The following is a 20846-nucleotide window of genomic DNA, read 5'->3' as shown; positions in this document are numbered from 1 at the left end:
CGTATGATTATGCATGCACATAACTTTTTAAAACACTGCCAAAGAAAAAAAAAAGACATAATACAAAATAAAGCCCCCTCAATGCAAGTCTTTAAGTATGAATAAAATCCACAATTCTGACACATCAGTGCATTTACTGACATTAACTCATTTTGCATCCATATCCTGAGGAAGAGTTTAAAAACAAATAGACATTGAGAAGAACTCAAAGCAGGGCAGGTACAGTAAAAATCTCTTCCTCACTTCATTATACACATCATTGAAAATCAAGCCTCCATATGTCACATGCAGACTTTAACACATAATGACAATAGCAACATTTATTTTGTTAACAACAGTTCTCTCAGCTTATGGTCCTGACCCTTCTACCATGGATTTGACTGCCAAGATGACCTGACCTTAAAAAGCGAGTCAACCATAAAAGAGTCAGCCTTAGAATTAGTGGAAAATTTTATGCTGTCACAGAATTCAGCTACACATCCCTAATCTAGTTTAATATTAACTTATTTCAGCTTTTTAGATATTTGTAGATAAAGGTAGCCAAAGTGATCTTCAGGTTTCAAGCACAAAATTCAAGATTCTGAGACTTAAAAAAGGTAATGAAATCACTGATAAATTATGATCCTAGCAAACACATCGTCTTTAAACAGCTACAGTGTGTCTGCAATACCAGCATGCTCAGTCTTTTCAGTGAGAAGTCAGTAACAAGCATCCAAATGAGAAGGATGTTATTGAGTAGCTGTTATTCTTTCCCTGCCTGTTATTTTGCTTCCATTTATTTAAAAAATATATTTAAATTTATTTACATGACTTGTTTAAGACAATTTTATGACTGATCATTGGGTACTGTTCAGCCAGTGTGAAAGGTGAGAAGAGTGTCCATTGAACTATGCAGCATTTCCTTTTATTACAAATGCAGTTATGTTCTATACTGCTTGCAGCAAAGAATTAATATCAGGTTTCGTTTTATTCAATTTGTTTTGGGAAGAGGGGGTTTTAAGTCTCTTCTGGTTCAGCTGGAGAGGGAGTAACCTCATTCGAGGGATATCCTATTTGGAAGGCTCCTCACTTCTAATTTCTGAGATATATTGTGCATGTGTGTTGGAGAAAGCAAACTAAACAAAAAACTTCCACAGCCTTCATCCACGCACTCATCCAGAAATAAAATTTTCCCACTAGAGGGAAAATTGTTTAAAAAAGCTTCATAAAAAGCCAAAGCATGAAGTTTCCCCGACCCCACCTCTCATCTAAAGAGACTCTAATGCTGCAGAAATTAAATTGTAAATAAAGGTAAATTTGTATACCTGCATGAAATACCATCTATTTTACACCTTATACACAGAACAGGTCAGTTACTCCTGGCTTTTCCTGAGCTTCTATCAAACTAAAGACAAAAGGAAAAGCGTGACTGTAGTAAGAAAAGGCATTTGCAAACTTCCTGCAAGCAAGTGGGAGCTAGCACAGTATAAAAGTCAGCAGCGCCGTCAAGAAAAGAGACGAGCACTTTTTTAGCAGCTCCCGCTGCCAAAGTCTCACAAAGCATTAACATCGCGGTCTCTGCTGGCGATGCTGTGAAATGACACCGGTAAAACAGCTGGCCTTATCACTTTGGGGGAGTCTGCTTCCAGCTGGGAAGGAGCTGGCACAAATCAGGCAAGCTACAGCTTCTAACAGGGGCTTGAGTTTACCCTCTGGACGTATGGAAATAGCATATGGTGTATCAGCACTTCAGCCTTTTAGAAAAGTTACCTGCCGTACTTCAGGCAGGACTTAGAGAAAGGTCTCTCAGGACAATAAAAGGCCGTATCACCTTCTTTCCTCACTGAACAAAATAGAAGTCTGTGAAACTGCCCAGCAGTCTGCTCAGCAGTCTGCCCAGCCTAGGATGACTACTCACAATACAACAGATACAACTCTAGACTTGCAAATGTTTGCACATCTCCAGTTTGGTTCCACTTTCACATACGCAGAGCTCAAACAGTAAGGTAATAATAATATAATATCAACGTAAGAAGCAGTATTTCCCAAGTGAGGACTCACGCTACAGTATTCTATCCCATATCTAATAAAAAAAAAATTAAAAATTTGCTTTTCAAATTATTTGACTGAAATCACATAATATTTGCTGCTTGAGGATCCAAAATAAAATTTTGGAGTATTTTCTTATTGTTTAATTGAAGCATAGTCACAATAAAACAAAAATGTTGGTCACATTGAAATTTACCCTGACTTAAAAGGTGAACTGGGTTGAAAATTACAATCGGTGACTTAAAAGAAAGGCATATTGGCCTGATTACAGATTATTGATAACTTTATGAAGGATTTGCTGGTGTTCAATTTCTCTCTCACCTTAAAGCAGCTTTTCAGCAACTGTACAGTACCAGGTACAGTGCAACCAGGTACAGTGCAACCATGACATCTAGTGGCCAGTGAAGAGGAAATAAAAACATTTCCTAAAACAGGAGATTTCTTTAAACTCTAGTACTTCGGAACTTGCATTTTATACCTACGTTTTGCACAATCACTGACAGAGGTGGTAGTAATGATCTGTTACAGGAGAAGTGGGACCAAAATATCTTGCATGGAATTACCTTACAAGAGAAACCAAATGCTTTTACCCTAACAGGGTGGAATAATATGGTACAAGTGAGGAACTCCTACCAAAGAGCAGAGTACAATGCAAATGGCTGACCAAACCTGTACTTCAGAGGCTTTTTGTGCTCAGATTACAAAGGAAATTTTAAGCAATGATAGGAGAGTCAATAGGGTAACTCTCCACCTTCACTTACAATGTTAATCTAAAATTAATGCAGAATGGAATAAAAAGGTCAGAAACTGAAGGTTTCTACTGTAGACAAGTAGAATAAGTAGCCTAGTGGTCACCAGTGTGCAATAGGCCACTTCCCAAAAGTGTAATTACCAACTGGGAGTACTGCAGGGATATCTCTGTCCAACTTGTGTTTGGATGGGAGACAAACTATTCCCTTAAGATGCAAAATTAAATTTGGAAAGTTGGTGAGGATTGCGAAAATTGCAGAATAAAGTGTACCACTCAGCAAAAAACTCTACCTCATACACTTATTATTAAAAATTACACCACACGGATAACTATTTCCTCTACAGTTAACATTTTCTTTTTATTCAAGAAATTCTCATTTTACATGAGGGAATTGCATGAAAAAAAATCCACAAAACTGGAACGATTAAACATCAGATAAAGAATTACTGGTCTTAACAACCAAGGTTTCAGTAGCTTCTGCACAAAACACATTCAGCCACTTCTAATTGGAAAAAGGATAGTCATCCAAGTACAAATGGATTATACATGTAAACAGTCCCAAGGTCTTTTCTTCTAAAACAAATTGCCAAAAAGTATGAGTACCACAGAACCCCTATAGAAAAAGAACTAATTCAGTTCTTATTTAAATTCCTTATCTTGCACCCAAATTGTTTTGTTTAGCAAATCAATTGCCTTGTAAAGCATCACACTTCAAATACATTGTTTCTATTCTGCAACATTTTCAGAGATAAAATGTATTTAAAAAATAAATAAAAATAAAATAAAATAAATAAAATAAAATTCAGTATTTATAAATTCTACCTTCATAGCAACTTCAAAATCAAATCTTAGGAGGAAATAGAGCATAAAATCCAGAAGGATAAAGCAAACTGGATATTTAGGCTGATTTCCTAGGGAAATGAGACCTTTCTATGGTCTTTGTCCCTTTATCTCCCTGACTCTAAACTATGCCAGCAACTTAGAAATTAGTTTAGTAATCTCAAAGAAATTTAAAAGGGCACTGGAAATGTCATGAAAGTCTAGGAAAAAGGTGGGGGGAAGGAAGAAAGAAAGAGAGAGAGAGAAAGAGAGAGTGCGTGCACAGAAGGGAAATCAGGCAAATTTCCTTGTTACTCCTTTGACTTGCTAACAGGTGGCTAGCTAATACTTGTAGTAACAACCTAATATTATCCTTATATATATTGGGATGACTGCTGTGGTCAGAGGGCAAAGACCACAAACCTGTGAGAGATTAGATTATCTCAACACTGCTGTTCATAAACACTAAGTTGTTTATTCTTTTATTTTTGTATAATACAGTTCCGTACTTCACTTTATAATCTTTTTTTTTCAATTATTGTAACTAAATCACTTAATACACTATGTAATAAAAACTGATTGAAAGGATTTAAATGTAATATAGAACTTTTATGATACCTGACCTTTCTGTATAGCTATTAAAGGAAACCAAGGATTAAGTAGAAACATTGTAGCTGAAGGTACTATGACAATCTGCAGCTGAAATAAATTATCATAGCTTCACTGATATTAGCATAACAAATTACACCAGCTGAGAATTTTGTATCGTTCGTACAAGCCCTGTACAAGACTTAAGTATATTACAGTGTTAATGGACCCCAACCCAAAACAAATTAAACATTTCACTGGTGTCATAATTTATTTAAATAAACTACAGTGACAATTCTTTGTCACTATCATACTACACAAGCTCTGGAATTGATCTCTAAACTGCGCCAGCAACTTAGAAATTAGTTTAGTAATCTCAAAGAAATTTAAAAGGGCATTGAAAATGTCATGAAAGTCTAGGAAAAAGGTGGGGGGAAGGAAGAAAGAAAGAGGGAGAGAGAATTCTTGGATTTAAAATTTTGTCATTGCTGAGTTCAGCAGAGAACCAAATCATACTCAACTAAAGGTAAAAGAAGGTGGTAGAATTGTTTGGTGGGTTTTGGTTTCTTGACCATTTTTTCTTTTGGTTTGGGGTGTTGTTTGCTTGTTTTTGTTTGATTGATTTTGTGTGGTTTTGTTGTTTTTGTTGGGGTTTTTTTCTCTCTTTTTCAACATGTGACGAGCAGCTGAAAATGTCTACGCATCATAAGCCAGTAGGCTATGCCCCTTATTTTCACATACTAATCAGCTTGAGGAAAACTTTAAGATATCAGCACTTTATTATTTGATTAATGAATTCAAAAGATTCTTATCTTACTTTTTATTATCACAACTAAAAGGAGAAAGACAGCCAAAAAAAGCAGAGTCTTGGGAAGCTAGGTTTGCAAAATCTAACAACAACATGTAAAAAAAAAATGACAGCATCCCATTAATGGGAATGATGCACTGGAATGAAGTGCTTGGGTAATACATTAGATGCTCTAAAACCATGCTATCAGTTTACACAAAATAATGACAGACAGGCATTAGAGTTTTAACTTTATTGATTTCACTTTTCAGTGTCCTAAAATACACTTCAATTTGATCATTTAGAACTGTGTACAAACAGAAGTAGTAAATTTCTGCTCATTTGATGAAAATATAAAAATTTTGCTTTTCTCTACATATTTTGCAAATGGTTTAAAAAATTAAGCAGTTTTAAACATCAAAAGAAATAGGAGAGCCCTTTTAAAGGGTAGCATCACATCCTAGTGAATCATTAGCAAATGACTAGCAAATTAGCTCATATGTAGGTAATGGACTTCATTCACAGTAAAGTAGAATATTAAAAAACCATAGAATAATGAACTATGCTTATTGATCCAACAATATAATAAAAAATATATTTTACATGCTATTTTTCTACAACTGTACGCTTATGTCCATTAAATGCATCAAGAACTAGTAATACTCTTGATGATAAAAACACTGGCCCATACTGATACCAGGTTATAGAATTTTGATCACTATTTGTGCATTTTTACTATTTCCATAGTAAAGCTACATGCAGCATGATAACTAGTAAAAACACTCAAAAGGAGAATCATGCTTTAATATGAAAATAAACCTCTACAGAAGGATCTGCATTAATTTATGCCATAATTTAATGAGCTTCAAATTTAGAAAGAATGAAATGTAGACACTGAAAACTACTACCCGAACTTCTATACTACCTGTCACAAAAGAAAAATCTGTGCTGAAAAATCTGTGCTGAAAGTTATCTACTGTACTGATTGCTTGAGAGCATTTGGTGCCCTTTGTTTAAAGTAATTATGCGTAAATAATTGAATTCGGCCTGACAAATATCTCTTTGATGACAGGGAAGCAATTTAACATTTTTGTTACTCAGTCTCACATACAGAATTAGAGAATTACTATTTACAGTAATCCAAATACACTGAAATTCAGGTATTTTGCGTGTAATTTGATTATTAAGATTTTGCAAGACTTACAGATCTTCTGTTCAACAAACTGGTTTGTTACATATTTTCCTATACAAAGTCTCAGTCTGACCATTCTTTGTCTAAATAAAATACCATAGAGCAACTACAGCAGTCTAGATTTAGTTGAAGCCATAGAACTATATGAAGAAAATAAATATTATTTATTATTTCACCTCAATATCTAAAAATTAATTAGGAAAAGATGAAATAAAAATATTTTCTTTCAAATAACAGAAAAGCATTTTAAACATATGCTTAGATACGTGTTCAAAATTAGCTCAGATACAGGACAGCAGGTGGCACTGGCAACATGCCAGTCTTAAAAAGTTGCATTTAACTAGTCCAAAACTGATCATATTACATCTGTATTATCTTTAATGTGAAGTTGTAAATGTACAGAACACGAGTTCATCTTTCATAACACTCTATCCTTCGGTGTAAGTGTTCCCTTTGATATTGCTACTTAGTATAGTTTATTAAGGTAGTTACAGAGACGGAATATCTTCACAGGGATGTATTCTGACAGGAAAAGAGCCAACAGGCAATAATTGCTGCTCATAAGAACAAAAGCTCTTTCCCTTAAGAACAATTAACACAGAGAGAGTTTGCCCACAGGACTGGTGGAATCTGCCTCATTGGAATTATTTAGGTTTGACAGAGCCCTGGATAACTTAATCTGTGGCCCTGCCTTTAATAAGAGACTTGACCAGATGTCCAGAAGTTCTTTCAATGCAGATTGTTCTGTGACTCAGTACAATTCTGCCACAGAATCCAGTACCATGCTGAGAATACTAGACACTGCTCCAAGTCAGCTGTAACATACACATGCACAGTAAGACATTCCTAACAAATAATACTACAGCTAGGAATTAACAACATGCTGTTAGCAGGGCAAATTAATCAGCTTTTTACAGCTTCCAGCTCCAGAGCTCGCTTATTTGGTGGAGCTTCAAACATGGTAATGGTAACTCTGCCTTTGAAGATGCACTTTTGCTCTTTGCATGTCATTCAGCCACACTGAAGAAAAGTAAAGCAAAGTATTCTTCATACAGGCTTCAGAGAAACCAGCCTGAGGTCCACACTTACATGCAAGCAGAGACTTGAAAATCTTATTTAATACTTACATTCTCTAACCCAAGGAGGACCAAGAGTGGTATTGTTGTCATTCCTCCTTGGATCCACTCTTCTAGAGAAACAGTGCCATCATGATCATAGTCAATTTCTTCCATCATTTCATGAAGAATCTACACAGTTTAATGAAAAATCTCATAAATTCCAATTTTTTATTATTATATTCTAATATAGCAACTTCTTGTTAGAATATGTGCAGATCTCCAACTCCCTCATCCACACACAAAAAGTAAGGGAAATATTATTTGTATGGCAGCTGTAGTAAAATGAGTATGGACAGTTCTGAAAATGAAGTGTCATGTTCCTATTTACATTTTATTATCATTGAAAGATCTCAAACTAAGTTGGGTTCCCTCTGTACTTGCAGTTACTTTTAAGAAACTTTCAGAGATGAGCCAGTTGTGTTATAAAAGTTAATTACTACATGCATTGAAAAAAACCCTTAAACTGTAGCAAGAATGTTTCACAGATTACATTCAATCAGCAAAATACTTGTAAAAGTGCTAACTGACAGTGCCATAGTGGAACACAGACTATTCTTATTTCTATCTTACTAACATATAGATTCACATGTCAACATGAAATATCACAAAATGCTATCTCTAGCAACATTAAAAAATTGTGCTAAAATGGATACTTACTGGACTCAGTTCAGTAACATCCCATTCAAGGTATTCTGCAACATGCATCATTTGAGCAATGATATTTTCCAGCTCCTACAGATGAATGAAAAGTATGATATTTAATGCAATATTATAAAGAAACATTCTACTGCAAAGCAACCTATAATTCAACCATATTGAATTCAGTGACACTGTTTCATCAATGTTCCTAACGAATGTCCTTTACACAGGAAGCTGTCCACTCAGGTGAATCTGCTTCAAAACATCAGGCATGGACTGCGAAGCATTCAGGGAGGTGAAATACATCCCCACAATTAAAGTAATTCAAAGTAGTAATAGATTCTTCTTTCCTAGCTATCTTTTGAGCACTGTTTTTACTATTTGATGTCCACGCTGTGATATAATGCTGTAATGATCTTTAAATTCCAGCACTCTAACAAACTATTTTTTTGACAGCTATTGCGTGGTTCAAAACTTTATAATGGAAATAAGGCATAAAGTGGATGCTATAAACTAATACGAAGTTTTCTTACCATAATGGTGTTGCAATTTCCCTTGATCATGTATCACTACTGTTCTTCTATACTCATACATACAATTTTGCTTAGTAAACATTTCCAGTGCTTACCTAGGATCACTCTGAATTCTCGTGTTGTCTTGGTTCCAGCCAGGAGCCAAGATAAATTTTTGCCATAGCCAGGAGAGGCATAGCTGAGACTTGGAGGTTATTCTATACCACTTCAAGTCACTGCTAGGTGCAGGAGAAAGGGAGTCTCTTCTGGAAAGAAAGGGGTCCTTCTGGTTGAGTACATGTGGGCAGCAGAGAGATTGGGTAATGCCAGTTCCAAGTTGGAGAGAGCAGTCAGGGCAGCGTGCCTGCAGTTAGGTAGGGTCAGGCTCTGTGGTGAGCATTTTGGATGTAATTTACTCTCTTTTGTACACCTTTATTACTAATATTGTTGCTGTTATTACTGTTCTTTTCCTTATATAATTACTGTTTCTAGTAAATTGTTCTTATCTCAAACTGTGATCTTTACCTTTTGTGTCTCCAAGTCTCCTCTCCATTCTGTTGCAGGAGTGGGAGAGGAGCGAGAGAGTGGTCTGGAGAGTCTCAGTGGAAGCCGTAAATTGAGGAGTACCATTCCTAAACCATGACAGCCTTATTTGGTGCCTACTGTGAGGCATGAAGGGTTGAGATAACAACAGATCTGCCCAGAACAGGCTGGAAACCAATTTTACTTCAGCATTTGCTGTATTAGGTACAGAGCCATTGATCACAATACTGCTTGGTTTGTTCATATGGGCATGGTACCTAACCCTGTATATATATTCCTTTATGTGCTCCTCGGGATGTTATTCTTCAGAGCAGGGAGAGGGATCAGGATTGCTTTGTTGATGTACTGTGGAATATCAGTTTATGACATGACATCAAGGGCCATGAGGGCCGTTTGGGATATGTATTCAGTGTTGCTGAATACCTACTCATACCTCAGGTACTACCTTTCGGAGTCCATTAAGAATCACACCCAGTCTGTGGGGGGACAGGGGAGGATGATTTTCCCTAGCTTTTCACACCCTCTTCCTCCTTCAAGCCTGTTACAACTGCATTTCAGAATTTTTAATTCCCTTTGGATGTTAAGGAAAAAATGTTCTTGTTGCTAAGTCTGCCGGTTTTCCTCAGGGTGATCCACACGATGTTTAGAGTTAAAAAAGAGATTTCCAGGGAGGTTGTTCAGAGGTCTGTCCTGAGGATGGATAGAGCCATGAGTGGCATGGAAAGCAAGAGAAAATGGGCCAGCTTTCAGAGGATTACTCTGTTCCAATGCTTTGGAAGTTCACCCCCGAACAACTCTGATAAAGTGGCAGAATATTTGAAAGAAAAATGCCGTGGCAGTTTCAGAGAGGTGCAAAGTTATACAGTGGGCTGGAGCCTGGCTACTGTTTATCAGACACTGCTTGATACTAGACAGCACCCTCAGGGGGAGGAGGAGGAAAGCAGACCAACAGGCACTGGGGCCAGTCAAAACTGCAGCTGAACCAGAGGAACCTGTGCTGGTAGCAGCTGTCCCTTCACAGAAGAAGAAACCCATGACAAAAATCAGTTCACTTAGTGAGGGATGAAGAGGAAGCAGGGGCTTCAGAACAGGAGGAAGAGGCAGGGCCAGAGATAATCACTTCATCCCTATCCCAGGGTGAGCTGCCAGATATGTGAAAAGATTTCAGCCGCCAGTATGTGCGTTATCATAAACTGGCCTGCAGGGAAAAATTTCCCTGTCACTTATGGGAATCAGCTCCTCTTCTTTACCAATCCACTCTATGCTATCTTGCTTCCAGGAGATAAAAAAGAAGAGGCAAAAAAAACAAAGAAAAAAAAATCACTGCCAATAAAATACTGCTTTCTGTTAATTAACAGAAAAAAATAGCTACATTTTTTTTTAATTATTGTTATACCTCTAATTTTTCTTCAAACATTTGGTTGGGCTACTCCTCAAAATTTGCCTTTAACATTGTTCCTCTGTTCTTCATAACAACGTGGAAGTTCTGACATGCCTCCACATAAATTCACTGTGTGACTCTCATACTTACTCTTTTTAATGAAATCTTTACAAACGGTGCTTTGAGATACACGTCCCAGCAGCATACTAGAATTTTTGGAATTATATTAATGTGTCCCCTACAGTAATATGATGAAAAATCAGAAGACTATAGAACAGGACTCCATGACAGCAGTGTCAACATCTGAAAATTTATACAGTAGTAAAAGCAGCAGCTTATTGGAAAAGAAAACTCAAGATATACTTTTCAAATTGTTGACTTTTTATCAACTACAGTTTATACTGCTTCTAATAATTCAGGATAAATATAAACTTGATTTGGATTAATGTATTTTTGCACAGGTATTCCATGATGACATACTCTTATAATGCATCAAAATACACAAATAACATTACCGAACTATCCAGGTATCCATTCCCATCTGTATCATACAAGCGAAACATAACTGAAAAGAAAACACAGAGACAGGGAAACTTGGTTAGAAAACATAGTAAATACCTTTTTTTTTTTTTTCATAAAAAACAACTCCAAACCAAAACACAAAACAACTAAACCTGAGTTTCAAAGAAAGGACAAATATTAACATTTACTTTTAATGATCGCTCTAACTGCAGACTCACCACATAAGTTGTATTATGTGAGAGGTTCACTCAGCAACTACCAGTGCCTCCAACAAGACATATTAGCTGGACAGTGTAATTGCACCTTTCCCACATTGTCACTCCAGAAGCTAATTTGGCCTGTGAACTTAATTTTTGTTCCTTCTAGAGATGATCTGTAGTCATGGTGAGTACTCCCAAAAGGCCCTTCTTTGTCATCTCACCAAATATTGGATAACATACAATTGGTCATGCAAATATTGATAAACCTGTTTAAATTTTAATAATACTATCCTACGCCCTTGGTAGCAGCTATCACTATTGAATAGTAATATTACTTTAGAAAGTACTTTTTGACCAACTAAATGAAACAGATGATTAATTTTTAAGTATCTAATCATTCCAATCCAACAATAAATATTCCTCACAAACTGCCAGCATGGCTTCTCCCAGAACCTAACTTGCTTCATCAATTTGAAAATGTATTCCCAACATTTTTGGAAGTCACCCAGAAAAGAAGATGCACTTTGAGAATATCCAGAAAATATATACTTTCAAGATTGTATCAAGACTTGATTCCAGTGACAACAATGGGTAAGTCTACCAAGATATTTGAAAGCAGCTTCCTCAGCTGATCATATACTGCATCAGACTGCAGAGCAGAAAGAAGTCTGAAGCTTTGGTAGGAAATACTGTTAAAAGACTAAAGATGAAACCCAGAAGCCCACATATACCTTGCTATTTGTCCCTACTTTCTGGGACAGTTTGCCAGAGCTCTGAAATCTAAACACTACCATCCCCTTCAAAAGTGCTAATTTTTTTAGCGCTAGACCAATTTTTTAGGGATGAAGAAGTCAACCCATGTTGAGGTGTTTACAGGACACTGTAATGCTGTCACTGACAACAAAACCCAATCAATCTGCTTACAAACTGTCTTATCAGATGTTTTTGGAAACATAACATATGACCTATTTAACAGTGAAGAAACCCAGCACGCTGGATCCACAGCAAATGCTGTTACAGTCCAATAAATTCTGCAAGCAAAGTTTATAATAGTCTTCAGGAAACACTATAATGAGAAGTGAGAGAAAATTCTTAGCAATTAAAAAGTAAAATTCAGAAAGAATTTGATTATTTTGGGACTTACAGCAAAACATATTTAACTGTTATATGGATTGGCTTGCTTCCCTTATATCCTCCATCTGGGGAATAAATTGTTCATCTAACTGTGGGGAAAAATGGTAGGTACTACACTGCTCTACCACTTCAACAATTTTTGCCACTACATTGCACTGCTCTTAAGAGCTGTAATACGAGATTGATGATGTTTACTGTAGTACACTGTTTAAAGCCACAAAGGCCCACTATTCATTAGTTACAGGCTAAGAAAGCCTATAAAAATCTCCTTCTTTGCCTGGAGTTACATAGCAGAGATACTTCAGTGTAAAACAACAGTTAATGTCAAGTCACCAGAGATTGGTGCTGCCCCCGCTAGTAGGCCTTCTACCAAAACTCAGAGCTTGACAGCTAATATTATCTGACAAAGGTACCATTAAGCATTCAGTTTCCATAGGGATGAATCACTGAATCACTCAGTGATAAAGTTCAAATCATTTGGTTCTCTTTCCTCCCCCTCTGTGATTCTAATACAGTAGTTAAAAGAATGTTTTACAGTTATCATGAAGGCAAAGTTTAGCATTTCCATGATCTTTACCTACTCCAGAGAAGTAGTGCTTACAACTTTTTTTTCACTTAACATGAATCAGTAGTTCTAATCAGACATTTAGAACCAGACATTAGCATAATTATAACTGTTTCACTTTGTAGCAAACAAGTCTTTTCAATTACAAATGTATTGGGTAGTAAAAAGGCTCAATCTGTGTTCTTGGCTAGACTCTGAAAAACTATGCTACTGGTCTGGCATGCAATCTCTTTTCTATTCACACCCTGCTAAATATTCATGTTCTCACTGATTTACACACTCTAGGAGAAAAAAACAACAACAAAATGATAAAAACAACCCAACAGAAGCTCTGATGCAAACTGCAGAGCTCAAGTCACCTTTTCCCATCCCCTTACCTGATAGCACTCTATTTCTATTACTAGACAGTAATATGACCTTAAAGGATATCTTCTATTCTTCTAATGTATCTCTGTGAGGACTGTGGGATTTTCTTTATATTCAGGTCATACATAGATTAGAAATAATAGATATGTTGAGCATGTCAAATAGGTGAGGTTTGTACTGCTTAAGACCTCTAGAAATACATTGTTAATAGGTTGGAAAATCCATTTAACTGCTGGAATATTTGTAAATCTATGAAAATCTGTAGATCATACAGATCCAAAACCTAAGCATTATTTTCTCTTAGTGTATTTTATCCTCCAGCTTATACCAGATTCTATTTGAAAGCACCACTTTCATTTTCTGCTTGTCCTGAAGTAAGTTTCCAAACACTCAGCTGTGATTAATTTTTTCAATTTTTGTCAACAGAGAAATAATAAAAAAATCATGATTAGAGATTAGTATTAATATTAATGTCAACAACTCCACAATAAGCAATTTTTCTTTTTTCATTTCATTGTTGAAAATTATAATTTACCTTACAGCCACAGTATCTACTGCTATAAAACTATTTCAGACAAAGGGCGAAATTATACCATTAATTTATAAGAAGAATTCAACTAAAATCAAAGGGAAAGTCTGTATACTAATGGTACAGTATAAGCTAAAATTTAGATACTAAAACGTGACAATACATGGTATATTTTAAGTCTGTATGACTGTACCAGGGTGAACTTATGCTGATACTTTTGGTCTGTGTTTGGCCCCAGCCACCTGTAGTAGTTTATATTCTCTCTGCCAAGTTCATTGATAAAACAGTGAATTCGTCCTTGGAGGGAGAACTTCTGCATAAACTGTTTTAATTGGTGTTCTGTGATTGGCTAATTGTCCTCCAAGGTCGCTGGAAGGAGAATTTGAGGAGGAGGAGGATGAAGTAGCGCCCCCAGACTCAATTAAGAAAGACCCCCAAGGCATACTGCGCGTGCGTGCGGGGATTTCCAAAGTTCTCGCACATGCGCTGAAGGGATGCACGTACATAACCAAGAGGGTGGGACTGATGGCCTCTGGCTGGGCCGTGCTGGCCACACCTGGGAGGTTGAGGTCACTCAATTAATTGTATAAAAGCAGACAGTGCTTTCTTGGAGGTGAGCTAGCTTCACACCAAGGACAACATTGCCTTTTGACAGGGACGCCTGCCAGTTTGTGAACTTACTGACTCGCCAAGGATGCAGCCTCTGCTATGCGTAATTATAGGCATGCTAGGTCGGTAAGATAACTTTATGGGCAACAGCTGGGTAACTGGGGAGGTCATGCTGGGGGCTTATTTCTCTCCTCCTTCCTCCCTTTTGGGTTTGTTTTGTTGGCCACCTCTTAGTAATAAATATTGGTTTTTGTTAAGCTTTTAATGGTGTCATGGTTTTCAGGATTCAGTATGTTCCGAACCCTCCCTAATACAATAACAAAGTAGAAAATAAACCTATAAAACAATATGCCCATAATTATACACAGTAAATACAAATGACCTTGAATATGCAAGTACTGTACACCTATCAGATCATGCTCTCTCCCTCCTAAATCATATAGAGCACAGTCTTTTGCACATGTAGTTTCTATTGCAGGAAGTTCATGGAAAATTCCCTAAACTATAATCATCACCTGCTCCTCTGTCTCTCCTCCTTTTCATTGTACCAATTCCTGACACCAGGGGAGGCAACTAATCTACATTTCATGTTATGGTTTGTGCACTGAGCTCTTCAGAGCTCTGATAAGGCTTGCATAACTTGCTACCGTAAAACAGTTATTAGACTGTAAGCTAAAATCAATCCTAAGAACTTAGTTTTTCTGTGCTTGTGTTCTGAATGCACATTCATGCGTACATTCTCGTATTCTAATCATGTGATACCAGACTGGTATCACCAAATCTGGGGAATAGCTGCTTATAATCTTTGCTGAGGCAAAGGTATCAATGATCCTATAGTACAAAGTTGCCATTGTAAGCTAACTACAGGTAATGAAACATCAAGATACTTCAACAATATGTGGTCATGTAACCATGTAATGAATTTTTACTCTGACAGAAGCCTACTGTTTCCATGTCCTATCATACTGAATGTTTACTTTCCATATTAGAACCCGATCCCACAGATCTATAGACAGACTAGCTACATATATTGAAGTATATTTGATCTCAATGAGGACATTTTTCTTCAAATCACAAATCGAACTCAAAGTTATTTTTTAATAGGTAGAGGTGTTGTGCTTTATTGACTCAGGCCCCTAATTAAAAAAAAACATTTCTAACTTCCCATGTCAAACACTCATTCCCAACAGTGAGGCAGACTTGGATCATTCTTGGCTTTTCAGTATTCACTAACGTTATAGAGCCCACAGCCTACACTAACTATTCTTTTTTTGAATTAGCTTGTTTAGTACAGATTATTCACTCCATCTATATATCTCCAGGTATCCTCAGTATATATCATTTGTTTTTCTCAGATCTGATGCTAATCAAGGGATGACAGTATAGAAAAGATTATTTTAACTACAGAATGTACAATCCTTACTCCTCATCTTTATGAGTGCTAGATAGAGCAAATTTAGTTAAAATCTCATCAAATTAATACTATTAGAAAGATTAAAAAATAATTTCTGCAATAACAGTCACCTAGAACCATATTTTTATAATGCAGCTGTCTCAAAACTGATTCTTAAACTCAGAAACAGAACATTTGATGACCTGTGGAAATAAATATATAAAATTAACTTTAAAAAGGAACATACATTCTAGCTTGTCTTCTGGTCTTCCTCTTTCTAGCAGTGACAAATAGCAAACAATATCTTTCAGCTGGATCATGTCGGGTAAATGTAAGTTGGCAGGAGTAGGAGGTCTGGATGTAGAGGTACCTTTGTTAAGTCTCAGACCTGGAAATAACCAATAGCCGTTGTTAGTCTTCACACATGATACAAGCAGAAAATGAAAATAAAACTCTTGCATACATGCATCTTTGTTTTATGTGAATCTCAGATTACTTCTTCATCCAAAGTTCTAAACAATTTGTGTTCATAGTTTATCCAGCAAAGGTAGAATTTAAATGATAGTGAGGTTTTAAAGTGTTGTACAAATAAAGCAAACTATCAGAATACCAGCCCAATTATGGGAATGACATAACCTTTTTTTCATTTGCATTGATCTGATGTCATTTGGCTATAAACCAATTTGGTGAATAATTTTAATCTACTACATTACATGTTAAGTATTAAAACAATCCCTGCCCAACTCTGTATCCACTGCCTTGTGCTTGTAGAATCTTCATTTAATTTATAAATTGACACCGACTACACTTATTGAAGATGTTTTAGTGTCAAACTCTGCTAACACCCAAGTGTATTGTTAGCCCAAAAACACAGCCACATGCATGTCAGTGCAGTACATATTTAAAACATGGAAGCCTCAGTGACAAACTACTGAGGAAATAAACATAGAATTTAAATATGTGCTCAGACATTATGATTAACAGCAGTTCCAGTGTACCACTTAGAATACAAGTTTCAAAACTGCCAAACTTCTTTTGTTTCAGGACAACGTTAGTATGACCAGTCCTGATGATATTACTGGAATCTGCAGGATCAAAGTTGGAAAAACTGGGAAGGACAGCAGAACACGGAGAAAGCAGTAATAAAACTTTTATTACAAGTTGTTATGTTTCTTTTGATTTTAGTGATGTTAAAGATGAAACTTTGCAAAAGGATATACTGTTCTTAAAAATTTTCTGTAACTAATTCAGTACAGATTCATCATTGCACACATAACCTGAATACATAATTTCTCTCATCCATTTGTCTTGAACAAGTTAATTACTGTAGCAAATGGAAATAGAATTTTGGTGTGGTTTTTTTCACTGCTCTATTTTTACTTTGAAATACTTCATTGCATTCTGAAGACATCTTTAAAAGTCTACATGTTAAAAGGTAGTTCTATATGTTAAAACAATACATGCTTACACATGTTAAAACAATAAAATTTGGTAAATAAGAGCAAATTGGCACACAGAAAATGTATCTTGGAATCAAGTCCATGTTCGTGGTTTCAGGCAAATAATAAACTGAAAATAAATATTTAAATGAATAAAAGTATTTAACAGGGCAGTGTTATATTTAATGAGTTTGCATGTCAGTTAACTGTCATTAAAATTAAGACATTATAAAATGTTACCCAATTCAGATGCTAGCTTTAATCACAAAATTTACACAAATAGTTCGCATTCCAGTCATGTGAATATTATTCACAGAATAAAAAGTATTTCAAAACTTGGGATAACTCTTTTCAAAAACATATAGTCCTGACATCCAAATGAAAAGTAATACAAATTTTAAGGTATCTTTTAACTTATCATCAGCTGCAAGGTACAGGTTAAATTATTACTTCTTAAACAGAGGTGGGAGAGGCTGACTGCAATGTTCTGACTTACAGATGACTCGCAGTGCTTCTGCTTACCTGGCATCTGTTTCCATCTCTCTTCAGATGCCTTAACTGAAAATACAATTTATAAACAGACATGAGTGGACCAAAAGACATTATGTGAAAAACAAACATGTACCAGAAAGATTGATAAACTCTACTACTTTTCTTGTCATCTTCTCTAGGTCTCATGTATCTTTTCATTTTCCAGAAGAATGTCAAATGTTTCTGTCAAATTTATTTTGCAGTACCAGTCAGGTTTTTTTCACTATTAGCAACATTTAAAATTTACTAGATATCCTAAAACAAAAGTTTGCATAATTCCCATTTGCACATCAAAATGTACTAATGCACAGTTTTTCTCTTTAAATGCTACAAATTATCAAGACACAACATTTAGTTTAAATCTCATGCAATTGAATTACAATATAAACAGTATATTTTCAAGCACAAATAACTCTTTCATGAGGTGAACAGAATTGCCTCTCTGAACATGTTTTTGATATAACAATTTATCAAACAGTCCTCCTGGTATTACGTTATATACAAATGGAAGATTCCTAAGCTGGTATTTTGTTATATTATTTCTAAAGTCCTTAGTAACTGAAAAAGATGAAAACTAACTACAAAGTGGGAAAAGTTTGTGCAGGAGAAAAAAATTTTTGGAAGAAGCATTCGAGTAAGAAACTTAGCATACAGTTTAAACAACAACAATAATAACAACTTTAACAATGATGTTATAATAATTATCATTATTATAATTTTATCACGCATAAGAATAAAATATATGAGAGAGAATTATAGTAAAAATGAAGAAATTCGAGTATGACCTATACTGGGCAGAACTTATCTGTAAATCTGGCAATGACCTAAAACCAGTTATTACAATTTCTACATATGAAGTGTTAAAATCATAGAAATACAACACCAGAATGATAAAAGATGATTTTTTAAAATAAAAGCTGCTAAGTATGTAGGATTACTACCAACAGAATCACACCTAGACAATTAAAAGAAACAGCAGTAACTGGGCACAGAAACAATAGATCTCCATCAGGAGCCTCGGGTGTGAAGCTCTGAAGGCTTCTACTTGTTTATACAGTAGAGTAGGCAGCAAGATCATGTAACCATACCAATCTGATTAGCATTAACATGACAAAGACCGTCCACTTGGTGTCTCAGCTGCATCATTATTATGAATTAAAAAGATTAAACCATTTAATTTCCATTTCTTTTCACAGCATTTTTTATCATGAGTGAGTTAGTTTCTCTAATTTCACAAATACCAGAACAACCTCCCCCACCAGCACATAGTTTAGAACTCCATATATTTAAAGCTATTAGAAGTAAAATAGCAGAGTGAGGGAACCTTTAGCTCTTATATTACTGTGATTTTATCACTTACCTCCAGAAAGGTGCTGTGGCTTGTTTTTTATTAATGGGCTGCAGTGAGATATTTTGTTACTAAATGATGTAAAAAGATGTTCAACAAAATCATCTGGTAACTCTGCCTCCAGAAAAGTCTTCATGAACAGCTTGAACCCCTCTAAATCAATTGTCTAGAGTGAGGGGGAAAAGAAAAAAAAAAGTGAATGCTTTGTAAAAAAATTCATACTAATCTATCAAATAATATTCTGTTAACAAAAACTTTGGACCATATTTGAAACACTGATTTCTGAAGACATAGACTGGCACAGCTATTCTTGAAAGTGATTATTGAATTAAGCATTACTTTGAAAACTGACAGTATTGCTACAATACCTCAGTATGAGATAGCCCAGAGTAAATTCAGAGCCCTTATATCAGACCCTGAAATCAAGTTTCATGCTCTCTAGTTTGTTGATTAGAATATGGCTTAACAGCACATACAAAATTGCAACTAAAGGCACCTATGGAGCTCACAGGGATGTACTTAGCATATCTTATCTTTTCTATAATTAGACAAAAAGCAGGGGATTTTTGGATGTCTAATTCAGAGAGTTGAAGTCCTTCAGTCTTTTCCTAGGTGGTAACATGTTCTGCTGGTGTTTGTCAAAGAGTTAGTAATCACCCTATTTTAAATAGGGTAGGTCCCAGTAGTTAAATGAGAGTGCTGAGATATACAGCATTACTTACAGGGGGGAAAAAAACAAGTTGACAAGTTGTTGGTTCAAAACTTTTGTTATTTACTTTAATTTGGCTTTGTTTTTGCCATCAAGGTAAGAACTGATTAATAAAACTCCATTGATGACTGATCCTGTTAAGATAGCACTGTCTGTTTTAATTAATAAAATGAATCGTAAAATATCTCAAGTTGGAAGGGATACATAAGGATCATTGAGTCCAACTCCCTGCTCCTCACAGGACTACCTGAAACTAAACCATATGACTGAGAGCGTTATCCAGATGCTCCTCAACCTCTGACAGGCTTGGTGCCATGACCACTTCCCTGGGAAGCCTATTCCACTGATCGACCACCGTCTCAGCGAAGAACTTTTTCCAGATGTCTGATCTGAACTTCCCCTGATGCAACTTCATTCCATTTCCTTGTGTCCTGTTCCTGGTACCAGGGAGAGATCAGCACCTCCCCCTCGAGGAAGGTTTAGAGTGCAATGGGGTCACAGCAATGTGAAGCATTATGATCCCATCCTGCTAATACCGAACTACTAAAGATAAAGTTATCCTGAAAGATATTGACACAACAGCATACTTAGCAATGGTGCTACTCATTACATATATGACTTTAAAACAGCTTATCATTAATCTGTAAAAAATAGCGTTATTGTCTTTGTTTCTAGATCAAACAGAACAGCAACCTGTCATCATTAAAAAATTAAGAGACAAAGCCAAATTATACCACAAAATTGACTTTGAGAGTTCTTCCCATGCTTCAGGAAGACTCCATTTCTCCATAGAAAACTCTAGTGCAACTCCTTCAGTTTAAGAATCATCTTGAAACCATGCCAGAAAAAAAGAAAATCAAAACTAAATTTTCCAAACACCTCAGTGAATTTGACATCCGAGTCACAGTATAAATAATTTTTTACAATTATTTTAAAATCATTGTAACACTCTGGAGCAGAGATTTCTCTTCCCCTGACTTCTTTGATTTATTTTTTTTATGTATTTATGAGATGTAAACATTTTATTCCAACATGAAACAAGGTTTTTCCATTAAGACCAAGACTTAACTGCCTCAGGTTAATGTTTTAAATGTGTATCAATACCCTTATGAGGGACCAGCAGCATAGATTGCAAAATTTGAC

General features: G+C 35.7%; 1 protein-coding gene across 8 annotated transcripts in view; it reads right to left on the bottom strand.

The window, feature by feature from the left end:
- DGKB (diacylglycerol kinase beta) overlaps positions 1–20846 on the bottom strand; it is a 386692-nt gene that overhangs the window by 237389 nt on the left and 128457 nt on the right. For all 8 annotated transcript variants that reach the window (XM_027723229.2, XM_027723230.2, XM_027723231.2 and 5 more), the window contains 6 exons: positions 19007–19160; positions 17638–17673; positions 15924–16064; positions 10874–10923; positions 7941–8015; positions 7293–7412 (listed from right to left, as the gene is read on the bottom strand). In XM_027723229.2, the coding sequence (XP_027579030.1) occupies positions 7293–7412; positions 7941–8015; positions 10874–10923; positions 15924–16064; positions 17638–17673; positions 19007–19160 (576 nt within the window). The remainder of the gene's footprint in view (positions 1–7292; positions 7413–7940; positions 8016–10873; positions 10924–15923; positions 16065–17637; positions 17674–19006; positions 19161–20846) is intronic.

The sequence above is a fragment of the Pipra filicauda genome, unplaced genomic scaffold, assembly GCF_003945595.2.
Source record: "Pipra filicauda isolate LSUMZ 115617 unplaced genomic scaffold, ASM394559v2 scaffold66_size7647185_pilon, whole genome shotgun sequence".
In the NCBI taxonomy this organism is placed as follows: Eukaryota; Metazoa; Chordata; class Aves; order Passeriformes; family Pipridae; genus Pipra; species Pipra filicauda.
Note: the sequence above shows the minus strand (reverse complement) of the source record. Positions and strands in the feature narration are given on the sequence as shown.